General features: G+C 37.3%; 1 protein-coding gene across 2 annotated transcripts in view; it reads left to right on the top strand.

Moving 5' to 3' along the window:
• Positions 1-24,138, top strand: part of atp6v0a1b (ATPase H+ transporting V0 subunit a1b) — a 29,976-nt gene that overhangs the window by 824 nt on the left and 5,014 nt on the right. Inside the window, exons 2-21 of one of the 2 annotated variants that reach the window (XM_077738192.1) lie at positions 904-1,047; positions 2,862-2,940; positions 4,203-4,300; positions 5,540-5,668; positions 5,757-5,839; positions 6,217-6,343; positions 6,740-6,822; positions 7,436-7,529; positions 10,754-10,966; positions 11,988-12,138; positions 12,964-13,103; positions 13,209-13,372; positions 14,754-14,844; positions 14,980-15,098; positions 15,179-15,395; positions 15,577-15,684; positions 16,442-16,549; positions 18,985-19,002; positions 21,500-21,617; positions 22,870-23,041. In XM_077738192.1, coding sequence (XP_077594318.1) covers positions 931-1,047; positions 2,862-2,940; positions 4,203-4,300; positions 5,540-5,668; positions 5,757-5,839; positions 6,217-6,343; positions 6,740-6,822; positions 7,436-7,529; positions 10,754-10,966; positions 11,988-12,138; positions 12,964-13,103; positions 13,209-13,372; positions 14,754-14,844; positions 14,980-15,098; positions 15,179-15,395; positions 15,577-15,684; positions 16,442-16,549; positions 18,985-19,002; positions 21,500-21,617; positions 22,870-23,041 — 2,429 coding nt within the window. In that variant the 5' untranslated portion in view covers positions 904-930. Of the gene's footprint in view, positions 1-903; positions 1,048-2,861; positions 2,941-4,202; positions 4,301-5,539; positions 5,669-5,756; positions 5,840-6,216; positions 6,344-6,739; positions 6,823-7,435; positions 7,530-10,753; positions 10,967-11,987; positions 12,139-12,963; positions 13,104-13,208; positions 13,373-14,753; positions 14,845-14,979; positions 15,099-15,178; positions 15,396-15,576; positions 15,685-16,348; positions 16,550-18,984; positions 19,003-21,499; positions 21,618-22,869; positions 23,042-24,138 lie in introns of both variants that reach the window. The other variant, XM_077738191.1, reaches the window with a different exon arrangement.

Below are 24,138 nucleotides of genomic sequence, written 5' to 3'. Positions count from 1 at the left end.
CTGCATTTTCATATTGCTTTAAACGCGGGGAGAAATAATCATACAGTGGTCAGTTGTTGTTGTCTTCAAACCAACTTTTATTGTAATGACTAAAAATCTCCCGTGGCTCAACCTATGTGCACCGAGACATTAATAATTGAATACCGATACATACTTTGACATATTACTCTTGCTATTTGGATGAAGGCACCAATAATCGAACACTGATAACAATCCAATCAAAAACTAGTTTTACGTCACACATGCAATCATTAATAACTTAAACACTTTAGCCTGTCACACTCTATCATTAATAACTTACACACTTTGGCATGTCACACTCTATAATTAATAACTCACACACTTTTGCCTGTCACAAAATCAAAATTGTGTTAATTCCGAGGGTTCACTGCCATGCTTACAGTAAAAATATATTGGACGTCCATCACTGTCAATGGCTTCCAACAAGTTAATACCCATTCATTTTTCCTGCTAGGGTCGCTGGGTAGACAGGGGACACCCTGATTGTCAGCCAATCACAAGGCACAAGGATACAAACAACCATTCATGCTCATGCTTATACTTACAGACAATTTAGGGTGTTCAACCAGCCTACCATGCCTGTTTTTGGGATGTGAGAGGAAACAGGCGTACCTTGAGAAAACCATCATTCGTATGGAGAGAACATGCAAAAGCCACACAGGAAGTTTAGAATCCGGCAGGGATTGAACCCTCGATCATAGAACTGTGAAGCAGACGTGCAAACCAGTCGAACACCATGCCGCCTAAGTTAATACTTAAAACTGTGATGGCAGGATACTTGAATTGTTTTTTTATATGTTCCGATTGTTCAGTGAGAATGTTTAATGCATGTTCTCAAAGTAATTATATAATGTACTTTATCTTTCTGTCATTTATAAATAGGATATATACAGTTGATTGGTCGACATCATGGGGGAATTATTCAGGAGTGAGGAGATGACCCTGGCCCAGCTGTTTCTCCAGTCGGAAGCAGCTTACTGCTGTGTCAGTGAACTGGGAGAACTTGGCATGGTCCAGTTTAGAGATGTAAGTAATAATGATTGTGTGAAATCTTACTCTCTTTATTTACGAATCTAATTATACCAAATGATTGTTTGGTATGAAACATGATGAGTAATTTCATAATACCAAATACCAACATCATGGTATAAAAGGTAATTAAAGTAACTAACTCTTAATTAACAATCTGGCAGAGCTTTCATTTAATATTATTGGGTTTGACCATGTTACAATAAGTTACTGTATTCAGGACCTCAGTTAGTACATTTTATTTCATATACAATTAAACTTGATATTGCATCTAAGTAAATATTTGAAAAAGAACAACTCCTGAACAATGTATTTTACAAAGAGATAAGTAAAAAACTCACAATTAGACACAAAATGTGAAAGGTACTGTTTAAAGTGGGCAGAAGGTTGAAATGGTGGATGCGTATCGTCTTTTATAAGGCTCTCTGCCCTTCTAAGGCACCGGGATTAGTAGATGCTGGACAGGGTAGGTAGGGGGCAGTTGATGATCTTTTGGGCTCATTCCTTAGTACATTCAGGAAATGTAGTCTCTGCAGCATCATGAATGCAAATTCCAGACAAACGCTCAGGAGAAGAAGAGGATGATAAGGAAATGTGTTTTTAGCTTGGGTAGCAATAGATGCTAACACGGAGCATGAAGACTAAAGGGCAATAACACGGCAAAAATGAGCGATTGTGAGATGCAGAACAACACCGAGCCAATCCACTAAAAGATCCAAGTAAATTATCTCTGGTGTTTTCTTTTTTTTTTAAATGCCTTGTAAACACCCGCGCACTAGGAGCAGCCTTGTTGAAAATGTCCTTGACTCACTGTCCTCATTTGAGCACAGCCTGTAATATTGTCTCATCCTATCAATGTGTTTCCCCTTTTTATGTAAATGTTCTGAAAATGTTGTTTTTTTGTGTGTTATGATCAACAAATATTCATAATCCCTAGTAAAAGGACAATTACTGTATTTTCACGACTATAAGGCGCACCACATTATAAGGCGCACCCTCAATGAATGACATTTTTCCCATATAAAAGGCACACTGTATTATAAGGTGCACTGTATTATAAGGCGCACTGTATTATAAGGCACACTGTATTATAAGGCGCACTGTATTATAAGGCGCACTGTATTATAAGGCGCACTGTATTATAAGGCGCACTGTCTATTTTGGAGAAAATTGAAGACTTTTAAGTGCGCCTTATAGTCGTGAAAATACGGTAATTGCTATTGACTTCCAGGTATGAAGCACTCACTACACAGTCACCTCTAGAGCCAGCCATTCTTGATGTTTTGGATTTTTTTGTATAAAATCTTGCAGTGGGGTAGGAGCTATATGATGAGATATTTTGTAAACTAAGATGGCATCTGCATATTTAACAGTATTGTTTCAGTTCAGGCGTTTGTGTTTTTTTAATATCCGACAGTGGTGGTTTTTCATTTTTCGTTTTCAGTTTTTTCCATATATAAGGCGCACTGAGATATAAGGCGCACTGTCTATTTTGGAGAAATTTTAAGTGCCCCTCATAGTCGTGAAAATACGGTAATTGCAACCTTCAATGATGCATGTCAAACCAACAGGAGAAACTAAATTCATTTTTTTGTTATTAGTAAATACAGGGATTTTTTTCTAGACGCAAAGCTAAATATGCACATAGCACATCAATGACCAATGAGAACAAATTGTTTGAATCTACTTTAATAATGAAATGATTTCTAGTGAAACAATAAAAGCCGCTAAGGATTGTCCCAACTTTATGACAGAACCTATTGTTATGTTGTTAATTTCTTCCCTCCTGACAAAACCATTTTCATCAACAGCTTAATCCAGACGTGAATGTGTTCCAACGCAAGTTTGTGAATGAAGTGAGGAGATGTGAGGAGATGGACAGAAAATTAAGTAAGTATTTTCAAAACCGAACTCTTATAGTGCTTTTACACGCCTTTCCACATCATTTACAACCGTCATTTTCGGAGTAATTTCTGCCAGTGAGTTTTCAGGCGCATACACACTATTATAGAATAGATACAGCGTGATTTATGCGAGGTGGATATTTTATAACTCCCATCACGACAGAAAAAAACATCACAACTGTTCTGGGAGTACCTGGAAACTCGCTGGCGGAAATTCTTTAAAAAATTACGTTTGTTAATGACGTGGAAGGCGTCCTACGTTTAGGGCACATCATGTAAAAACAACGATTCATACATCAACTTTCAGCTTTAACAAATAAAACATTGAGTTGACACACTTATATAAGGTGATTTAATCACTCACCTATTAGGATCCGACAGCCATTTCTGGCCTCCATAAAAAAAAATCAAGTCACCACGTTGCACGGTTTGGACAAACGTTGCGAGAGAATCTTAACACACACACACCCACACGTAACCCCCCCCCCCCCCCCCCCCCACACACACACACACCAACACATCCATCCATATCTCATGCTTTTTGAAAGGATTATAGATGATGTGTTTGAGTCATGTAACCTGTAGACCGGGGGGATCAATAAATTAATTGCGATCAACCAGTTGATCGCAATGTACTACTGGTAGATTGCATGACAGTAACATTAGATCCAGTCTGTTGGTTCCTCTTGGGGATAAACAATGTCTCGTTTGAACCTTGACATGGCATTGTCCCAAGCACAATACTCACAATGCGGGCGTGCGATCATTTTTTGTACTTATTAATTTTATTTGTGAACACACATCTGGCTCTTTTAAAGATAATCCGGCTCTCAACAGGATCATCAGGATCTTATGAGTAAAGCCAACAGCTACGCCTAACATAAACAAGCTGTGACGGCTGTTCGTTAAGTGATACGTTGATCTTGGATATTTGAAATGTTTCACGTGTGCCGCAAATATGCTTCAACTTGGTGCCCCTTGGTGGTCATGAGCCGTCTCAGTTGTCCCCACTTTGAAGACTTAGACCACTTCTCTGGTGACATATTTCAGTACCACTTTTTGCCCACACATATGTCCACAGGACACACCCTCAATGTTGTACACTAAGATTAGCAAAGACCAGTCTCCTAAAGTTCAAAAATCCTTGCTGACATGAAAATTCACCTACGCCACGTTTCAAACACTGCAGTACACATGGACTATGTATGAAAATATGGTTTCACGTCCAACCTTCCCTCTTTACAACAGGGTTTGTGGAGAAAGAGATCAAGAAAGCCAATATCCCAACTGTTGACACTGGAGAAAATCCTGAGGTTCCCTTTCCAAGGGATATGATTGACCTGGAGGTAAACATAATGACATGATAAAGACAATTTTCATTCATTCAATTTCCATACTGCTTATCTTCACAGGGGTAAAGAAAATATATACTAAATACAATTTTGTCGCATTAGATGGGTAAACATTTTTGATTATTAAAAGATATCCTTTTGGACTTATATGGTCCTTGTTAATACTTTGTCAATCAAGCTTATTTACGACATTGTGGTGCCAAACAAAAAAATAATACAGAAGTCTTCACAAACACATTATTATCATTCATTAATTTTCTTATCCTCACAAGGGCTGCGGTAGGCCAACTTTGAGCAATAGGTGAAGAACACCTTGAATTGGTTGCCATCCAATCGCAAACCTTTAGGACACAAACAACCATTCACACTCAATTTATCGTTTTCAACTAGCCTACCATGCATGTTTTTGGGATGCTGGAGGAAACCGGAGTACCCGGGGAAAAGCCACACTAGTCCGAGAGAACATGCAACCTCCACCAAGAAAAGTCAGAATCCAACATTTCTAATCAGTCTAATCCCATGAAACCAAAAAATTCCACTTTATTTGATAACACAAATGGTAATGCTGGTATGTGTGTGCTGTGAAGCCTCCCACCGTCCTCTTCACTGCTGCTGATTAGGTGACAGAACAGTTTAGGACAGGGGTGTCAAACTCCCTTTGGTCTGCAGGCCAAATACAGCTTAATTTGAGATCAAGCGGGCCGGACCAGTAAACTCATTGCAAAATGACATAGAACTAACAATAAGCCCACTTTTTTAATTATTAGTATTAGTCACTAATACTAATAATTAGTGCAAAGAATGAGTAAATTATCAAAATGTTTATTAAAAGAATTTTCCTGTTACATTATGAACAATATATTATGAACAAGAGAATAACATAAGAACATAAATAAATGTCAATTCATGTTGTCTGCACATACTAAAACACTGCGCCTCTAGCGGATAATACAAGAACTACAGTTTTTAAACAAAATTCATATTTTTTTATACAATGCAGCTTTCTTCTTTTGGCCGTACCAAACCACCAGACGGGCCGGATCCGGCCCGCGGGCCGTATGTTTGACACCCCTGGTGAATAAAGGGTTAGGGTTAGGGTTAGGGTTAGGGTTAGGGTTGAATAAAATAATTTTACATTAGATGCACTACTCACAAAACGTTAATGATATTCAGATTGCAGGTTAAGTTTCTGGACTTACCTGTAATGAAATTTTACTCTGTTATGTAATCTAGGCTACCTATGAGAAATTGGAGAATGAATTGAAGGAGATCAACACCAACCAAGAAGCCTTGAAGAAGAACTTCCTGGAACTGACAGAGCTAAAGCATATTCTTCGTCGAACACAGCAGTTCTTTGATGAGGTTTTAACCCATTTATACTGCTCCACGTTTAGTGAATGATATGATTATACTATTTAATCAAACTAAAACTTCTTCTTATTTCTGTTAGATGGAGGATCCAAACTTGCTGGAAGAGTCATCATCTCTGATGGAGGGCAATGAGGGTGGCAGAGGTGCTCCACTCAGATTAGGGTAAATCTTAAGGAGGCATTATTATTTAGAAATCCACTTTTGAAATGTTTGTGAAGACTTAAACTGTGTACATACAAAATATAGTGTGACTGAAATACGTAATAAACATTTTTATAGAAATGATTGTACATCATTAAAACCCAGAGGTGATTTTACTGTCGCATGATAAAATATTCACTGTTAAATAATAAACATTGTTATGTAGTCTTTAAAGTCACAAAGTAATCATGATAGTTGTTTAAAATATTTGGCCTCTATATAATTTACTTATCACAAGATTATGCAAAACAACAATATATAAATACAGTGTTTTTTAAATGTTTAATTTTTCCCATTTCAAAAGATATACTTTTGCTGTTGTGTTATCGCTTCCACAGATTTGTGGCCGGCGTTATCAGCAGAGAGAGAATTCCAACATTTGAGAGAATGCTGTGGCGCGTGTGTCGTGGCAATGTCTTCTTAAGGAAGGCTGAGATTGAAGACCCACTGGAGGACCCCACTACCGTCAGTACACAATTGGACAATACAGTGTTCTCTCGCTTATCGCGGTTAATGGGGACCGGGACCACACGCGATAAGTGCATTTCCGCGAAGTAGGGATTCCCCTTCAAAAATGCTTAATTTGAATTTAATTTCAATGTTTTTTTTTTTACCCCCCTGTATACAGTACACCATATAGAATACGAGTAGAGAGTGAAATTCATGTTATAACAAAAAAAATGTAAAATATGTATTGTATTTATTTATTTATTTTCCCAAAAAATCCGCGAAGCTCTGGGTCCGCGATAGCTGAACCGCGAAGTAGCGAGGGAACACTGTAATTAAATGTCACACAAAAACCTTTATGTAATTTACAGTAAACAAGGGGGGTTTGAAACAAAATATTTTTCTCTCCAACAGGGGGATCATGTCCACAAGTCGGTCTTCATTATTTTCTTTCAAGGTGATCAGCTGAAAAACAGAGTGAAGAAAATATGTGAGGGGTAGGTGTTCTTAACCATTGATCTTTTTGGAGTAATGTCTTTTGAGCAATCTGTGAAAATGGTTTAGTTGACAAGAGTTACTTGTCTTTAACTCCGTTAAAATACCCTGTGCCTCCTTATTAACAATTTTGCTGAACGTTCGTGTAGGTGTTTTGCGAAATCCTGATGCTTCTTCCACTATTTATGAGAGATAATTTTTGCTCTCCTTTTGAGTTTGATTTATTTAATAAAGGGACAGCAAATATTAATGAACATATTCATAGTCATATTCCTGGTAACGAACATACACAGTCGTACCTCTACTTACGAAATTAATTGGTTACAGATTTTTTTTCGTAACTTAAAAATTTCGTAAGTAGAGCAGTACTTTATATGTAAATTCTGTAATTCGCTCCATGGTCCTCACACAACTACATACTAAACCCTTTAAAATTGGTCAAAGTGTCCCAATTTTGTATGAAAGGTGTGAGAAAGACAAAAATGAGAGAAAACTATAAGAAAATGATTCATTATGCAGCATGCATCTTATTTTCCAGTGTATCTTATATGAGCTAATGCTGCTTTTTCAAATTAAAGTGTCCCTGTATACACAGTTGCTTGCTCTTTTCTCCAGGTTCCGTGCATCTCTCTACCCTTGCCCAGAGACACCACAAGAGAGAAAAGAGATGCTGGCAGGGGTCAACAGCCGTATTGATGATCTCCAAATGGTATTTTTTTTCTTTAATAGCGTTTCATTCATACTATAAACTACAATGGGACAAAGTACAGTGACAGAGTTGTTCACCAAAGCCAAACAAATGGCTGAATGTACAGTATGCTACACCATGACCTCATCTCATTTTCTGAACCGCTTCATCCTCATTAGGGTTGTGGGGGGTGCTGGAGCCCAATCCAGCTGACTCTGGGCCAGAGGCAGGGGACACCTTGAATTGGTGGCCAGCTGATCGCAGGACACAAGGAGACAGACAACCATGCACACTCACACTCATACCTTGGGAGTGTCTACCATGTGTCAGCCTACCATGCAAGTTTTTTGATTGTGGGAGGAAACCTGAGTACCCAGAGTAAACCCACTTAAGCCACGGGAGAACATGCAAACACCAAACAGGTGGACGTGACCTGGATTTGAACCCAGGACCCCAGAGCTGGGAGGCCAACACGCTAACCACTCACTTCACCGGGCCCTTATAGTCGTGAAAATACGGTAGTTTATTCAGAACTAAAAAGAAACCATAAAGGTTAACCACCTATTAGTGCACTCTTTGAAAAATATATGTCTGGAATTTCGCCTTACTTCCGATCTGAACTACAATTTTCTATTTTTCCTTTGCTCATGCACAACTAGTCTACAAATTCCAAACACAGGGGTCTCAAATATTATTTATCCTGGGGTCACTGGCAAAAGAGTCTGGGTGAAAGTGGGTTCAATCAAATATACGAAAAAAAAAGGTTCAAGTAGTAAGTCGTCCAATCTTCATGAATACCAGGTGAAAACACAAATGCTTTTTCAGATGATTGATGGCCTTGTGCTCTTTCTCCTCTTTGCTATTTTACACATTCCTCCTCATTTCTATTTGAGTAATAGTTTCTTACGGTGAAATTCTTGAGTATTGAGACATCTCTGGATATAACACTCATTGGGATCAGTCTGTCCATGCAATCCATCCAAAAAGACATGAGTGCCGCCAGAAAGTATTTAGTTTTTCCCTGGTTTTGCTTTAGATTTACCTGTAACAAATAACTAGTGGTTTAATAGCACTAAAATGTGTTTAATAGTATTAAAATTTGACAGATTTCACAGAGGGGAAAGAGAGGGGGGGGGGGGATTTTGCACGGCAACGCGCTCGTGACATAACATAAACAATTTTAAATGAACTTGGATTACGATGCAGACACTCAAAAAATAAATTTAATCTAACCTTATGTTAACCTTTAGATTTTTAAACATTTCTTCTCCTGGGCTGGCTCTATTTGCCCCGCCTCCACCCTGACTTTTATATGTAATCTATTGAGGGTTGTTTGCTTTTGTATTCCCTTCAAAATATTCTGAAAATTATGCACACAGATGTCCCCACAATAGGATGACGCACAACCATTTGCCAACTTGCCCGGGAAGTAAAAATCCTCTTTTATTAGCGACGGGGGAAAAACAAAACACTGAAGAAAGGCAATCCTCTGCCCAGTCTTCGTAGAGACACGAGGGGGTAGCGACCACAGAGACATTACACGAGGGAGTTGCGTGGAGAGACAGTGCTCATGATGTTCTTATGACCAGCCTCTCGCGTCCGCTGTATGCTCGTATATCAAAATTTGTCTCGTATCTCAAGATAAATATTTGCCCAAAATTTTACTCGTATCTCAAATTACTCATATGTCGGGGCACTCGTATGTTGAGGTACCACTGAAGAGGGTTACGATATACTTTCCGTAGTTCTCAGGAAAGTTTAAGACCTCTGCTCTAGGGGAATGAGTGATGCAGATTTTGAGTGGATACAACTAACTCAACAACAGACACACAACCCCAAGCCCCTCACACACACAAAACTAAGTCTCAAATATAATCTTTTCCATTAGTGTTTTACTTTTAGAATTAAGTAAAACATGTAAAAATGTCAAAAACGATGAGTCATATCATTCAATTGTTTATCTTCCATAATGTCCATTCTTGAAAGGGTTGCAGGGTTTGCTGGAGTCTAAACCAGCTGACTTCAGGCGAAAGCCAGATTAAATCCAATACTTGTTGCATGTCAGCCGTAGGGCACATAGAGGAACAAATGAACATCCTCACTCACAATCATATGGCCACCAGCAAGAATCGAGGTTGCACCGAAGTCAGGGAAGTGAATCCCACTATGAGGCGACTGAATCATAATATTAAGCTTTTAATTAAAAAAAAAAGCATTGTTCAACATTCAATATTTTGAAAAAGGCTCATGCTCGTTTTAAAAAAGTTATTAACTTCAAAACAACTAATTAATCAGGAATTTTGTATAACAATTAATTTGTTGTCAGGCTACTCCATGTCGTTTGCTGCAACTATGTAAGAAACACTTCACAGAAAATACCAGCCCACACAATGAGTATTTCTTATCTTCAAAATACTTTTTTCCTGTATCAAAAAGTGATCCTCACCACAATTCCTTTTGAAAAGCTCTGTTCGGCCTGAGAAATCTGCGCTGAAGTAAGCGTGCCAAACACCTAAAATATATCATGCTCATACAATAGAACAATTTGCTCAATTTTTCAAAGAAAACAATCATTTGCCATAACCTTTAATCACTACATCTAATCAGGAAGCTTGAAATACCATGGGTTGCCCAGTGGATGAGTGGTTCGCGCGTCAGCCTCACAACCCTGAGGTCCTGGGTTTTATCCCATGTCGGTATACACTGTGTGCAGTTTGCATTTTCTCCCAAGGCTTGTATGGGTTTATTCTGGGGAATCTGGTTTCCCATATCCCCTAGACATGCACGGTATGCTGTTTGAACACTTTAAATTGTCCCAAGGTATGAATGTGAGCGTGAATGGTTGTCTTTCTCCTTGTGCCCTGCGATTGGCTGTCTACCAATTGTCATGGTTTGCCTTCGGTGCGCAGCAGAGTGAACGGGGAAACATGAAACAATAGGTACAAAGCAATACTCCCACAACCACATCACAAAACCCTGGCATTTAAATACACAGACGTGGCTGATTACAAAATACATGCACACCTCCACCCAAAACCCCAACAAAATGCGACACCGATTCAGGGTAAGCGTTAGCTGGGATAGCTTCTCGCAACCACCAGAACCCTTGTGAGAATAAGCGGGTCAGAAAATGAATGCATTAATATTATGAAGCACAATTAAACTTATATTTCCCTGCATATTTATCATTACTACAACGAAGACAATATTCTTCATGAGCTAATTCTGTCACTTTGTGAACAAAGGTGTTAAATCAAACCGAAGACCACCGTCAGCGAGTGTTGCAGGCCGCCTCAAAGACAATGAGAGTGTGGTTCATCAAGGTTCGGAAGATGAAAGCCATCTACCACACTCTGAACCTGTGCAACATTGATGTGACCCAGAAATGTCTGATTGCTGAAGTGTGGTGTCCTGTCTCAGATCTGGATTCCATTCAGTTTGCCCTGCGGAGAGGAACGGTGGGTTATGTTTGGTCATTTCTGTTTAAAAAAAAGTTTGTCAATGTGTAGTTTTTGTTAATGGAAAAAAGTATACGAATCAAAACACCAAATCATAGTATGATTTAGTTTAATATATTACCTCTTTTAACAGCTCCATTTTATGTTGTTACATTGCATTGGTAAGGTGTGACTTGTCAATGTATGTAAAGCTTCTAAAATGTATCATATCGACAGCCGTAAGTAGGTTGGTTGTTTACACCCACTATTGGTTCTTCCTGAGTGAATTGTTTTCCCATGCTTTTCATTCAGCGGTTTGTGGCCTGCTTCCTGTTGTTGTGTTTGCTCTGCTTGATTTTGAATAGAGGTATAGGTTTTATTCTGTTTAGAGTTTTGGTCTTTGTAAGCTTCCTGCTTGGTGATAGATAGATCCATTTAAATACATTTGATTTTGACTCAAATAAGGTGTAAACTGTTTGGTTAGTATTGTGATAATTAAAAAAAAATTCTATGCTGATTAATTTATTTGCTATTTTACAATCAAGTGGACCATTGCAATCAGCAGTACAATATAGTACTGTCTTAACATTCAAAATACAGTCATGCCTCTTTTTACGAATGCCCCCAGGTGCGAAACTTTCAGGATACAATTTTTTATATGCAAATGAGTGACTTGAGATACAAAAAAGATCCAAGTTACGAAATACCCCAAAAAGTAAATGCATTTCCTTATCTGTTATTTTATTTATTTTTAGTTAATTTTTTTAAGACATTAATAAATGATTTCCTCATTTTTGTGTGTTTCCCTACATCCTTAATAAAAAATTGGGACACTGACCAATTTTAACGGGTTTAGTTAGTAGTTATGTGAGGACTATGGCACGAATTAGAGAATTTACATATAATGTACACTTCTACTTACGAAATTTTCAAGTTACGAAAAAGTTCTGGGATCCAATTAATTTCGTAAGCACAGGCACGACTGTATTAAAGAAAAATTGAATAAATTACTGAAAATCTTGGCTTTGTGTATATTGGATAGGAACGCAGCGGGTCAACTGTGCCGTCAATCCTCAACAGAATGCAGACCAAGCAGACTCCGCCAACTTTTAACAAGACTAACAAATTCACCTCCGGCTTTCAGAACATCGTGGATGCATATGGAATTGGAAATTACAGAGAAATCAATCCAGGTAAAATAATTTGAAAAAAGTACAGAGAATTACAAAGATGAATGAATGAATTCAGAATTATTTTATATTCTCAGACTCAATCAGATTAAAATAACTTCATATACGTAGTTCCTCCAATTTGATGGATGTTAATTGAAAAAGGTCCAGAGAGAATTAAGGCAGAGGTATTACAATATTTTTTTCAAAGGGCTGCATATGGGAAAAGCCCAAGGATTTAAGTGCCATTTTTGAAGTTATTAATTCATTAATTCATTCATTCATTTGAGGAGGAGGGGGGTGAGGGATAGAGACTTGACAGAAGCACTTGTGACATCATAAACTTTAAATTTAACTTAAATGAACTTAAATTAGTATTTGATTTATTATACAAATTAATATTTCCTCATAATCTCAAATTTCTTGTATGTTGGGACACTTGGATGCCGAAGTATTACTGTGGTAATAAAATAATATGATGCTGCTGCATTAAATATACTTTTCAATTTCTAGTTTATAACTGCAGATAGCCCAACCACCATCTTTTTGTATGCTGTTTTTAAAAAGGAGCAGTTGAACCGGGCAAGCTAAAAAAAAGGAGTGCTTGACATCTTTTCCAAGATTATGATAGTCGTCCAATTTTCCTCCCCTGTGGATTTAAATGAGTTTATCACTACTGAACATTCAATTCATTTGAATAATTGTCCTTCCACTTCAAATGGATTGGATGAGTAGTCTATCGGAGCCAACTTCTATTCTGTTTTGTTTTCAATTCCACTGGGTTAATCTCTGTATCTCCGATCGGGTTTTCCTAACATCATTGTATTCTCTTGTCCTTACCCGCTACAGCTCAATACACCATCATCACCTTTCCTTTCCTGTTTGCTGTCATGTTTGGTGACATGGGTCATGGACTTCTAATGACCTGCGCTGCTCTCTATTTAGTCATTCGAGAAAGTCGCCTCCTTTCCCAGAAGACTGACAACGAGGTATTGTAACATCTTATGTTTGTGATTGGAAATTCCTTGAGATGGGGATGTAACTGATAATCAGGTACATGCATTTACTTTTGTCCATCTCATAATTGCTCACAGATGTTCAATATGGTGTTTGCTGGTCGCTACATCATCTTGCTCATGGGGATCTTCTCCGTATACACAGGCATCATTTATAATGATTGCTTCTCCAAATCACTGAACATGTTTGGCTCTGGGTGGAGTGTGAGGCCCATGTTTGGGCCCAAAGGAGCCAACTGGTCGTAAGTCATCTACTTTTGTCGGCATAGTTTTTGTGCAATGTTATCCATCATGTGTTGTGTGTAATGGTTGATATTAATCTGTTTGCACTGTACATAACATAGTTTAACATAGTTTGTTTTTTCCTCTAATTAGACCTAGGTCATATGAGAAAAATTGTTATCACGATAAAAAATAAATAATTCAATATCAATACATAGCAAGATAACAATCACATCATTTTGAAACTTCAAACTTCTGTGAATAATTAAATAAATGACTTTTCTTCTTATTCAAATATGAAAGTAACTATGTTTCCTTTATGAGAAAAAAAACACATTCATACCTCTACTGTGTTCCCTCGGTTATCGCGGTTAATGGGGAATGGGACCACCCGCGATAAGTGAATTTCCGCGAAGAAGGGATTCCCCTTCAAAAATGCTTAATTTGAATTTAATTCAAAATTATTATTATTATAATTGTTTCCCCCCCTGTATACAGTACACCATAGAGAATATGGGTAGAGAGAGTGAAATTCATGTCATGACAAAAAAGAAACTGTAAAATATGTTGTTTCAATGTAAAATTTGTATTTTTTTTTCTAAAAAAAAATCCACGAAGCTCTGAGTCCGCGGTAGCTGAACCGCGAAGTAGAGAGGGAACACTGTACTTACAAATGCCTCTTGGTACAAAAGTTTCACGTTCCCAAAACCTTTTATATTCAAATGAGTGCCTCAAGATACAAAAAAGATTCAAGTTACGAAATCCCCCCTAAATTAAATGCATTTCTTTATCCGTTATTTTGAAATTGTCGCGGATGAATTAATTCTCACTCTAGAGAACCTCACTACACTCTACTGAGCTCTCAATTGCTCTTATGTTGACCGCCGTTCGTCATCACGGAGTTCTGAAGGTGTTTTTTGTTGAGTTTTTCCAAGTTTGGATATAGCAGCCGCTTCCAGAGCTCTCCAATTTATTTTGCAATATTCCAATCACTTCACATAGTTTGGGGGAATTTCCAAATAAATGTGATTGGACATCATATAACGAAATGTCCTGTTTTTGGTGTTTTTTTTCAGAGGGTGAGAACGAATGAATTTGTATTTAGTTCATTTCTATGGAAAATTTTGATTTAAGATATGACTAAATTGACATAAGAGCTTGGAATGCATTAAGCTCATATCTCAAGGTCTTAATGTAGTTTTCAATTATTGATTTTGTAGTTACATTTTGCATTATTTTAGGAAGGTATTAAAAAAAGTATGGTGTTTTCCTCTTCATATGTATTTTTTTAATTATAATTTCATTTGTTATTATATCCATTTAATTAATTTTCCTAAAAAACAAGGAAACAAAAAAAAAACAGTATTCCTAATTCATTTCTATCTTGCTGTTGTCCTCAAGATTTGAGACGCTTGAAGGAAATGCAGTGCTACAGTTGGACCCAGCAATTCCTGGTGTATTTAACGGACCTTATCCACTCGGAATTGATCCGGTAAGATGCTGTAGAAAACAAAACATGACTGTCCTCTCTAACTCACCACATCCCCATAACTCTAGTCTTCTTTTCACTAAAATCAGTGCACTTATACAGTATAATTTATATAAAGCCCTGCTCTCTTCTATGTAGATATGGAACATTGCCACCAACAAGCTGACGTTCCTCAACTCATTCAAGATGAAAATGTCTGTCATCCTTGGTGTCATCCACATGTTGTTTGGTGTGTCTCTCAGTCTTTTTAACCATCTGTAAGTATTACTGCAATGGCCATCTTCGTGTCCAGTCAATTTTCTAACTCCAGAATATCTTTCCTAAATGAACACTACAGGTACTTCAAGAAGCCTCTGAACATTTTCTTGGGCTTTATCCCTGAGATTGTCTTTATGACCAGCTTGTTTGGTTACCTTGTCCTACTGGTCTTCTACAAATGGACAGCTTACGATGCAGTTACTTCTAAAGATGCCCCCAGCCTGCTCATCCACTTTATCAATATGTGTCTTTTCAATTACAGTGATCCCACTACCAAATCTCTCTACGCAGGACAGGTGCTCCTTCTATCCTCTTCTTTTTCTTCCTAATTGTTTTTTTTTACCTTTTCTACATACACCCACAACAGTTTACGTATTGTTAGACAAAGAGTTACCGAAAAGAGACACAGTACAGATCATTTTCTCACAGAATTAACATCTTCTTAAAAGTTTAATATATTTCTGTTTGAATTTATAGATGGGGATCCAGGTATTGTTGGTGCTCATTGCCCTTGCATGTGTACCATGTATGCTGGTTGTGAAAACTATGGTGCTTCGACGTCAGCATCTGTGGAAAAAACACCTGGTATGTTATTTTCACCACAACTACAAGCTTGTAGCACCCTTGGAAAAACTATTCTCCTTTGCACTATAACCTTTTCTATTCTGTCTTTCAGAGTACAATGTATTGTGTAATGCAATTGATTGTTTTGACATTCATTTAATGATATGCTGAAAGCTTGCCTTGGAAACGTTTTGAAAATCTAGATTAAGTTGTTATTAGGCACCCTCGTAACAGATTTTATTCACATCATATCCTATGGTTGTATTGATGATCCTCCAAGAAATAGTTCAACCAAAAGTAAACACAATCTAATTAAAAATAGGGTTTTTTTTCATTAGATATATTTTAGTCATCTCTTTGCATTCTGCTTAGAAAATTTTGCAAACAAACCAATACTTAGAACATATCAGATATTAGAGTTTCAAATGTCAATAAGTTATTTTTCACAAAATTTGCCACAAAAAACAATTGACAATCAATGATTCACTTAATTTAAAAAAATTAAAGATATTATTGGAAAAAATTACTTCCTGTAAAATTTCAGTTTATGTGTCTTGTTAGAAATATAATTTTGTTGGGAACAAAACCTCTGTTTAGGGTGCCATTTTCACTTGACCAGTTAGTAAAACGTACTAGCCAAGGCTTGCTTCAAGCCCGACAAAGCTCTTGTGACTTTTGTATCTAGTCACAGATGAGGCAAGAAACCCCTGCAGAGAATCTAGCGCAATCTTTAGAGAAAACAGGCGTGTCCTCATCATGCTCCGGACTCACTCAACAGGGCACGCAGAAGTTTGGAGGGGTGCGGGTGGGCAACGGGCCCACGGAAGATGAGGCTGGCATCATGGACCACGACCAGCTTTCCCAACACTCAGAGGAGGGAGATGAAGTAAGTACAGGAAATTGCTTTCAACCTATCTGACACTATTACACTGCAAAGTCTCATGACGATTTAATTGTGATTAAACTGCTTTTAGCTCTTAAAATAAAAGAGAAAAATTACTATTATGCAGCTGAATTTTTATCTGAATCAATCCAACCCTCAAAAACTATTTTATGGCTATAAAACCTTCACTGCAGCTACAGCTGCGACACATGCAAAAAAAACATCAATGATAACAATTGAAATATTATTTAGGAATAAAGCCATATTTTACGCACCAAATATATTTTTTATTCGTACACAAAATCAATCGTCTTTTCCTTCCTTCTTTTCTATCGCCATTGAAGCTAATGCTGAAAGTCGAGCCTGTCCTGTCGTATTTCTGGCATATGTTTTTATTCGATTTAGTGCTGAAAATGTTCGTTTCGAGTTATGACAGGCTTGCTTGCTTCGGAGTTGCCCGACCTTTCTTAATGTTGTCCAGCTTTTCTTGAAAAGTCAATTTTGAAAATGGCTTTGACAGTACATCTGCAAACAAATCAATTTCTTCTCCCCCTTCAACCACTGTGGGTTGACAAAACCACTATTAAATCAACATAACAATATATTTGCTAGTGTAGCTCGCTCCAGATACAGTTTGGTAGCTCTGGCTAGTCCACTCTATCACTAGCCAATCATAGTTGGTGAAAGCGATGACGTATGCCTACGCCTGCGAAGAGGCAATGATGTATACCTACGCCTGCGAGAAGGCATTGGTGTCGCCAACTCGAAATCTGATTGGTTGAAGCAACAGTCTTATTGACGCTTGTTTTTTGCAGCAGAGCCCGCAGAACTGAATGTGTAGGCCTTAAGGCAGATTTTTGACCCTGGCAACAAATAATAGCTGAAATGTGATTGGTTTAATGCATAAATATGAAAACAGCAGCGCAACCAGGAGAAAAGCAATGCAAGAAGGCTGATAGACAATTTGGAATTATTTAAATAGTATTCATGAACAAAACATAATTAACATCAGTCTGTGATTCAGGTGTTTTTTAGGCCAGCAGAGAAGGCCTTGCATGCCCTGATGGTCCTCACTGTAGTGTTTGGACTATAGAAGGAACCTGCCAATTTGTCGCACCCAACAAATTCGACAAGAAAATAGTATTTATTCATATCTAAACTACTTTGCGATTTTTCGATTATTGCGGCCATGTCTGGTCTATGTCAACCGCGATATTATTATATATAGTACTTTTCAATGCTGCTCAATTAGTCCTTTGGTTATTGGAGACCTTGGTTTCAAACATTACTAACACAGGTTGACCATGAAGTTTGGCGGATAACTTTTAGCTGTAATTTTCTGAAGTTACCATGTCTCCTCCTATAGCCTCAAAAAGTGCATTTTAGAGCAAATTAAAGACTAAAATAGCCCATGAAATTGTCAATGATTGTTTGTAATATGTTACCCTGCAAAATACTTTAAAACAATGTTTACATTTAATTTCATCATTGTCTTGATTTATATATATATCCTGCCTGTTTAATGATTGTAAAGTCAAACTGATACTCATTTGAAATCGTCAAATGTACAAGATTCAAATCAAAACGATACACGAGCAACCAAAAATATTTTCCCGTGTTAATAGTCGGAGAAATAGAAAAGGAGGCCTGTGATGCACTGGAGCCGATAAGGTGGATTTTCCATTTCAGAAAAACAAACACTGAGATGTTTTTCATGAGAACCAGGGAATGGAATTTCTGAAAACACTACCCAGTTGACTCAGAGTTTTGGTCTCTGCCAAATATGATGCATGCCATATCTGAGTGTTTGCATTGTGATAAATATTCCATAACTGTAACTTAACGGACTTACATTAGTAATAGACTAAGAACACATGCATATCACTAACAGATAATTGGGGTTTTCATAGCATTGGTATCACCATTAGTTTCAAACAAGCTGACACTCACTACGTCAGTTACAAAAATTCCACATACTACATAAACACCTAGAAGCCATTTCCTGAATGCATTTTCACCAGTAGTGTTAAGGGATGAGTGAATGATGCTTACTTTCCATTTCAAATGTCTATTTACAAATGAAATGTATTTTTTCCATATTTATTATCAAAGCATTTCCCTGTTAACTTGGAAATATATTAACATTCGGTGGGCAGTCAGAAGATTTGTAAACGTTAATAATGACTAAACATGTATTAAATATTTATTATACATCAATTGTGAACACATAAGCTTTAGTTTATTATTTAAACTTGAAATTGGTACAATAAGAAAGTGTCATCATTCAAACCAGATAGCAATATGTCTTCATATTTATTATTTCTTGAATTCAGTAATTCACTCCAATGTATGCAATAGAATATTAATAGATACAACGTATTAACATGCATTATTTACTAAACACCAATGCTAATCTTTGTCTTTTACTTATTTTCAAGCATGCAGAGGAAGAGCCGGTAAGAGACTATGTATGATATCGTGGCATTCATGAATGTTGTGCGTTTATTGTGTTTTTCATATTTTTTCACAAAATAGTATGAAACTTTAAGAATTGACTAACAGGTGAAAAGAAGGATTTTTTTTTACTATAACTTCCTTTTTTCACTGTTATTGAATCCTTTTTGCTACTTACCTTTGACTGCATTACACAAACACTACTAAGTTCAAGAAATGTTTTGGAAGGGTCGAGTTTTGTGGAGAAATATATTTTTGTGGAAATTCCACCAAATTTGTGGATTTTTAAACTTTATTTTCCTTTAAGATGAATATTTAAAGTGTATTTATTGTGTTTTAAATGACATTTGGCCTTTTATTGACAGAATTCATATAAAAGTAAAGTAGAGGATCAGTTAGGTTGGGAATGCACTGAATTAAGTAATTATACCCAACAAATTGCATTACAGACAAGAAATAAATCATAGAGAAAATTGGTGAAGCTCTGTGAATTTGACGATAGGAAAACGGCAAGTTTCTGTAAATCTGTCACTTTGCATAATCAGCTTTCACTTGAACAAAATGTTTATCGACGTAGATGTATGACCAGACATGTGACAAACAGAAAAGATAACTGAAATTATTTAGATTTACTCCCTGAAAAGAGTAATTTTACTTTCAGCAACATCTTTGTTGAATACGATTTAAATCATATAATTATAAGGCAATCCCCTGAAAGCCTCTATGTAATCATACAGTCCAGTCCCAATACTATGATTGGACTTTAAGGAATTTGAAATAAAATGTATACTATGGGAGTTCAATAAAGGCATTCGGAGAGTTCTGTGGTCGAGGATTCGGTCCTCACTGTGTGGAGTTTGCACGTTCAACCCCAGGCTCGCATTGTTTTTCTCCGGGAACTCCACTTTTCTCCCACTTCCTAAAAAGATGCATGGTAGTCTGGTTGAACACTCTAAATTGCTCCTAGTTATGAATGTGTACATGAATGGTTGTCCGTCTCTTTGTGTCCTGCAAATGGCTGGCCCCCAATTCAGGGTATCCCCCGCCTGGTACCCATAGTTTGTTGGGAAAGGCGGGTGAGAAAATTAATGAATGAATTCAATAATTGATTCATTTTTAAAAGCTTTCTCAGGTGACTGCTCTGCAATTGCTAATAGGAGTGATTTAGTTTTCTATTTGTCACTCATATTAAAAGTAATATGCAGCCCAGTTATGATTTCTTAGCACTATTTCCTCGCAATTCAAGTCAAGGTTGGTGTTTTGAATATCAGTTCCTGCATTCCTGCATTAAGTTTGCATGTTATTCTTGTGCTTCCACCCACATTCCCTGAACATGTTTAGATTAGATTAGATTAGATAACTTTATTCACCCGTATTCGGGATATTTCACTGTCACAGTAGCAAGAGGGTGAGAATACAGACACAGGAAAAGACATTTTATACATAAATAAATAGGTAATAAATAAGTTAATTAACGAATAAATAAGCGTGTTGCTGAAATATTTCTTGGGTAATAATTTCTTGGGTTAATTAAATAAAGACAAACCTTCCCTCTTGCTAATGTCAGATAACATACACTGTAAATCCCCACTATTTTCCTGAATACTCCATCCTCATTTACCCTGCGTTGGTAAGGCCAAAATTCCAAATGAAAATGTTCTACTATAACATTCATTGGTGCATTGTATCTGAATGCCAATCATTCTTAATCTATTTTGCCATTACATCATACTCGCCAGTTTTGTTTTCTCCAGCCACTTCCGCTGGAGACCCTTTGAATGGGAACAATGAGTCTACTTCCATGAACTCAATTCCATGACTCCAAGAACAAAAGAGAAGCATGGAAAGCGGAAACCTGGCCAACACCAAGCCAAATTCAGCAACAACATTAAACCCCACTTTATACAGGAAAGGCTAGGCTTGTTGCCGGATGGAGTAAATGAAGAGACTATATACAAACATATCCAGGTCTCTATGATCCTGCAGAAAACACTTAAACAAAATATGTTACAAAAGGTATTTGCTACAAAACTTCATTGCTCATTCATTTTATTCGAGGGATAACTGTAGTAATGATAAATATATGATCGCTAAATACTCAATACACAAGAAATAAATAAATGAGAAGTCCAAGTGAGGTCAGCAGAGTGGAGCGGGTTTGTCTCGTATGAAGTCCAGGATGAGTTCCATGGTTTTGGAGACATTCAGTGCCAAGTTGCTGACAGCACACCACCCACTGAGTCTATGGACTAATCAACAAACAAACAAACACATAGATAATCAATATATTGTAATGATAAATCAATAATGTATTAATACTAATAGAAAAAATAAATAATCACTAAATAGTAATAGATAAATAAATGGTCAACATAATAACTAGGTAGTATAAGTAGTAGTAATAAGTCTTGACTTTGTCCTAGGTGCAGAACTCGAGTTCAGTATGGTGACAGCTCTTGGGAAGAAACTGTCCTTGAGTGTGTTGTTTCTCTCCCACAGTTTGACTTTGGTGATGTGGCTGTTCATCAGGCCATTCACACCATTGAGTACTGTCTTGGATGTATCTCAAACACAGCCTCCTACCTCCGTCTCTGGGCTCTCAGCTTGGCTCATGCACGTGAGTTTTATAAAAACGTACACATTACAAACTTTATCTATATATGCTCAAATTGTGTAACGAACATTTTTACAAAAAGCAATAGATGTGGGATGATATATTTTTTCTTCTTCTGCAGAGAATAATCATTTCCCTAATTACCGTATTTTCACGACTATTCGGCGCATCGTATTTTTAGCCGCAGTGTCAATAACGAGTGCTATTTCTGTATCTTATACACAAAGGATGCATCATTCTTTTTGACGCAGCCAGGCATGGCAGAAATATATATATATCATATTTGGATGAATATCGAACTGTAATAGTGCTGGCTACGGAAGCAGCCCCAGACGCTATTTCTGGTGCGCAGTGACTGCTGGGATATATAGTCCTTTTGTCAATACACCCAGGTTGACGGCTGTGATAACTTTTTTTACACACTAATTTGGTGCTACACGCACACGCTAAAAACATGTTTTTAAAAAGGCAACGGAAGCAAAACTGAGTTCGGTTGTACTTTATTTCGCCATTTTACAATGTACTCATCATCACCCACAAATCCATCAAAGTCCTCATTTTCTGTGCCCGAATTAAACAATTGTCCAACGAAAACGTTTAATACATTCGTCCAGGGGGCCACAATCCATTCGCAAATAGTAACTAGCTGGTAGCTAGCGTAACTAGCCCGGCACTGCCTGCCACCCTTCGTAATGTAATGATGTCGATGTATACAGGCCACAATCCATTCGCAAATAGTAGCTAACTGCTAGCTAGTGGAACTTTGCCAACGGTTCTTTCCATGCTTCGTCATGCTGTGTTGGTGTCGATGTATACAGGCCACAATCCATTGGGTGTATTGACAAAAGAACTACTACATATCCCAGCAGTCATGCTTCTCCGTGCCTCAGAACCAAGTTTTCGTTTCATCCAGTTCGTTTTTTGAAATTACTCCTTCCATGGCTGTTATAGATGTAATACAGCCAATGAGAGGCCCGTAGAGGGTAGTACGGTTCTAAAGTGAGAATCAATGCATCTGCGACAATATTTTAAAAATAAAATAACAGATAAGGAAATCTATTTACTTTTTGGGGGATTTCGTAACTTGGATCTTTTTCGTATCTCGATATAACTCATTGGCATATTAAAATAATCGTAACCTGAAACTTTTTTGCGTAAAGGAATTTGTAAGTAGAATTGACTGTATTGCATTGTAGGACTTTGATTAAACTAGGATAACTGTGTTTGTTTCCATGTTTTCCCTTTGTCGATTCAGAGCTGTCAGAGGTGCTGTGGTCCATGGTAATGCACTTGGGGCTGTCTTCCCGGAGTGGGGGCAGTTTCTTTGGCCTCACAATCATCTTTGCAGCTTTTGCCACTCTCACAGTTGCCATTCTGCTCATCATGGAAGGGCTGTCTGCCTTTTTACATGCCCTGCGTCTGCACTGGTGAGAAATACAAACTCTTAATGGCTATGACCCCTCAATTTATTCCACGGTGTCTAGGGGTCGTTGAAATCTTTAAAAATGTTTAGATTTTAATGTAATGTTTACAAGATTTCAAAATACAGTCCTTGAAAATGCTTTAGAGTTTCAACAACCAACGACCCTGTCTAAAAAATTGTGGTGTGCCACAAGCAATGGTCATCATGTCACACAATGTAATATTCAGAGAGAAACATTAATATAAATATAACATGATTAAAATTTAACTATTACAAGGTTAAAATAAAAATAAGTGGAATGTTAAATTATAGATTATACTATATTACAAGATTCTAATTGTGAAACAGCCATTTTGTTGCTTATTTTTCTCTAACATGAACCGGAAGTTGTTTGGTTTCTAGGGGTTACATTTTTGGTTATGTAGGGTATGTATGAGCACAACATTTTTTTCCGTAATATTCGGAGATTTAAATAACATTTAGAGAAAAGTCAAGCTGTTGAGGGTCCGCAGACGGCAAAATTTAGGTCAGTGTGAAAAATTAGATATTGGTAGTAGTTTGGAGTTTAATCAAGAAAACAGTATACAAATCGAATAGTATTTAAATAAATACATGTGCATTCCGAAGGCAGCCTGGTGGCCGGGTGGTTGGCCCGTCGGCTTCAAATTTCTTGGGCCGATGGTTCGATCCCAGATCGGTCCTCACTGTATGGATTTTACGTTATTTCTCGGCTTGTGTGGGTTTTCTCCGGGTACTCTAGTTTCCTCCCACATTCCAAAAACATGTATGGTAGGCTATTGAACAAAATTGGGTGTGAACCTGAATGGTTGTCTGTCTCTTTGTGCTCTGCCATTGGCTCCCCACCGATTCAGCGTGTCCCCAGCCAGTACATTCCTGTATTTAGCACTCAACTACTACTTGGTCTACTCATCTGATTTTCAATTGACTCCCCTGGTTGTTTTAGAAAGCAACCTCTTATATTGTTGTACAAAAAATATAATAGCAAAGTTTTACTAGTTTCGGCGAGAACGGAATCGTTTTTTTGTTGTTGTGAACTACACTTCCACACAAAATAATATTGAGATATCATTTTGCTGAGAA

The sequence above is a fragment of the Stigmatopora nigra genome, chromosome 18, assembly GCF_051989575.1.
Source record: "Stigmatopora nigra isolate UIUO_SnigA chromosome 18, RoL_Snig_1.1, whole genome shotgun sequence".
NCBI lineage: Eukaryota > Metazoa > Chordata > Actinopteri > Syngnathiformes > Syngnathidae > Stigmatopora > Stigmatopora nigra.
Note: the sequence above shows the minus strand (reverse complement) of the source record. Positions and strands in the feature narration are given on the sequence as shown.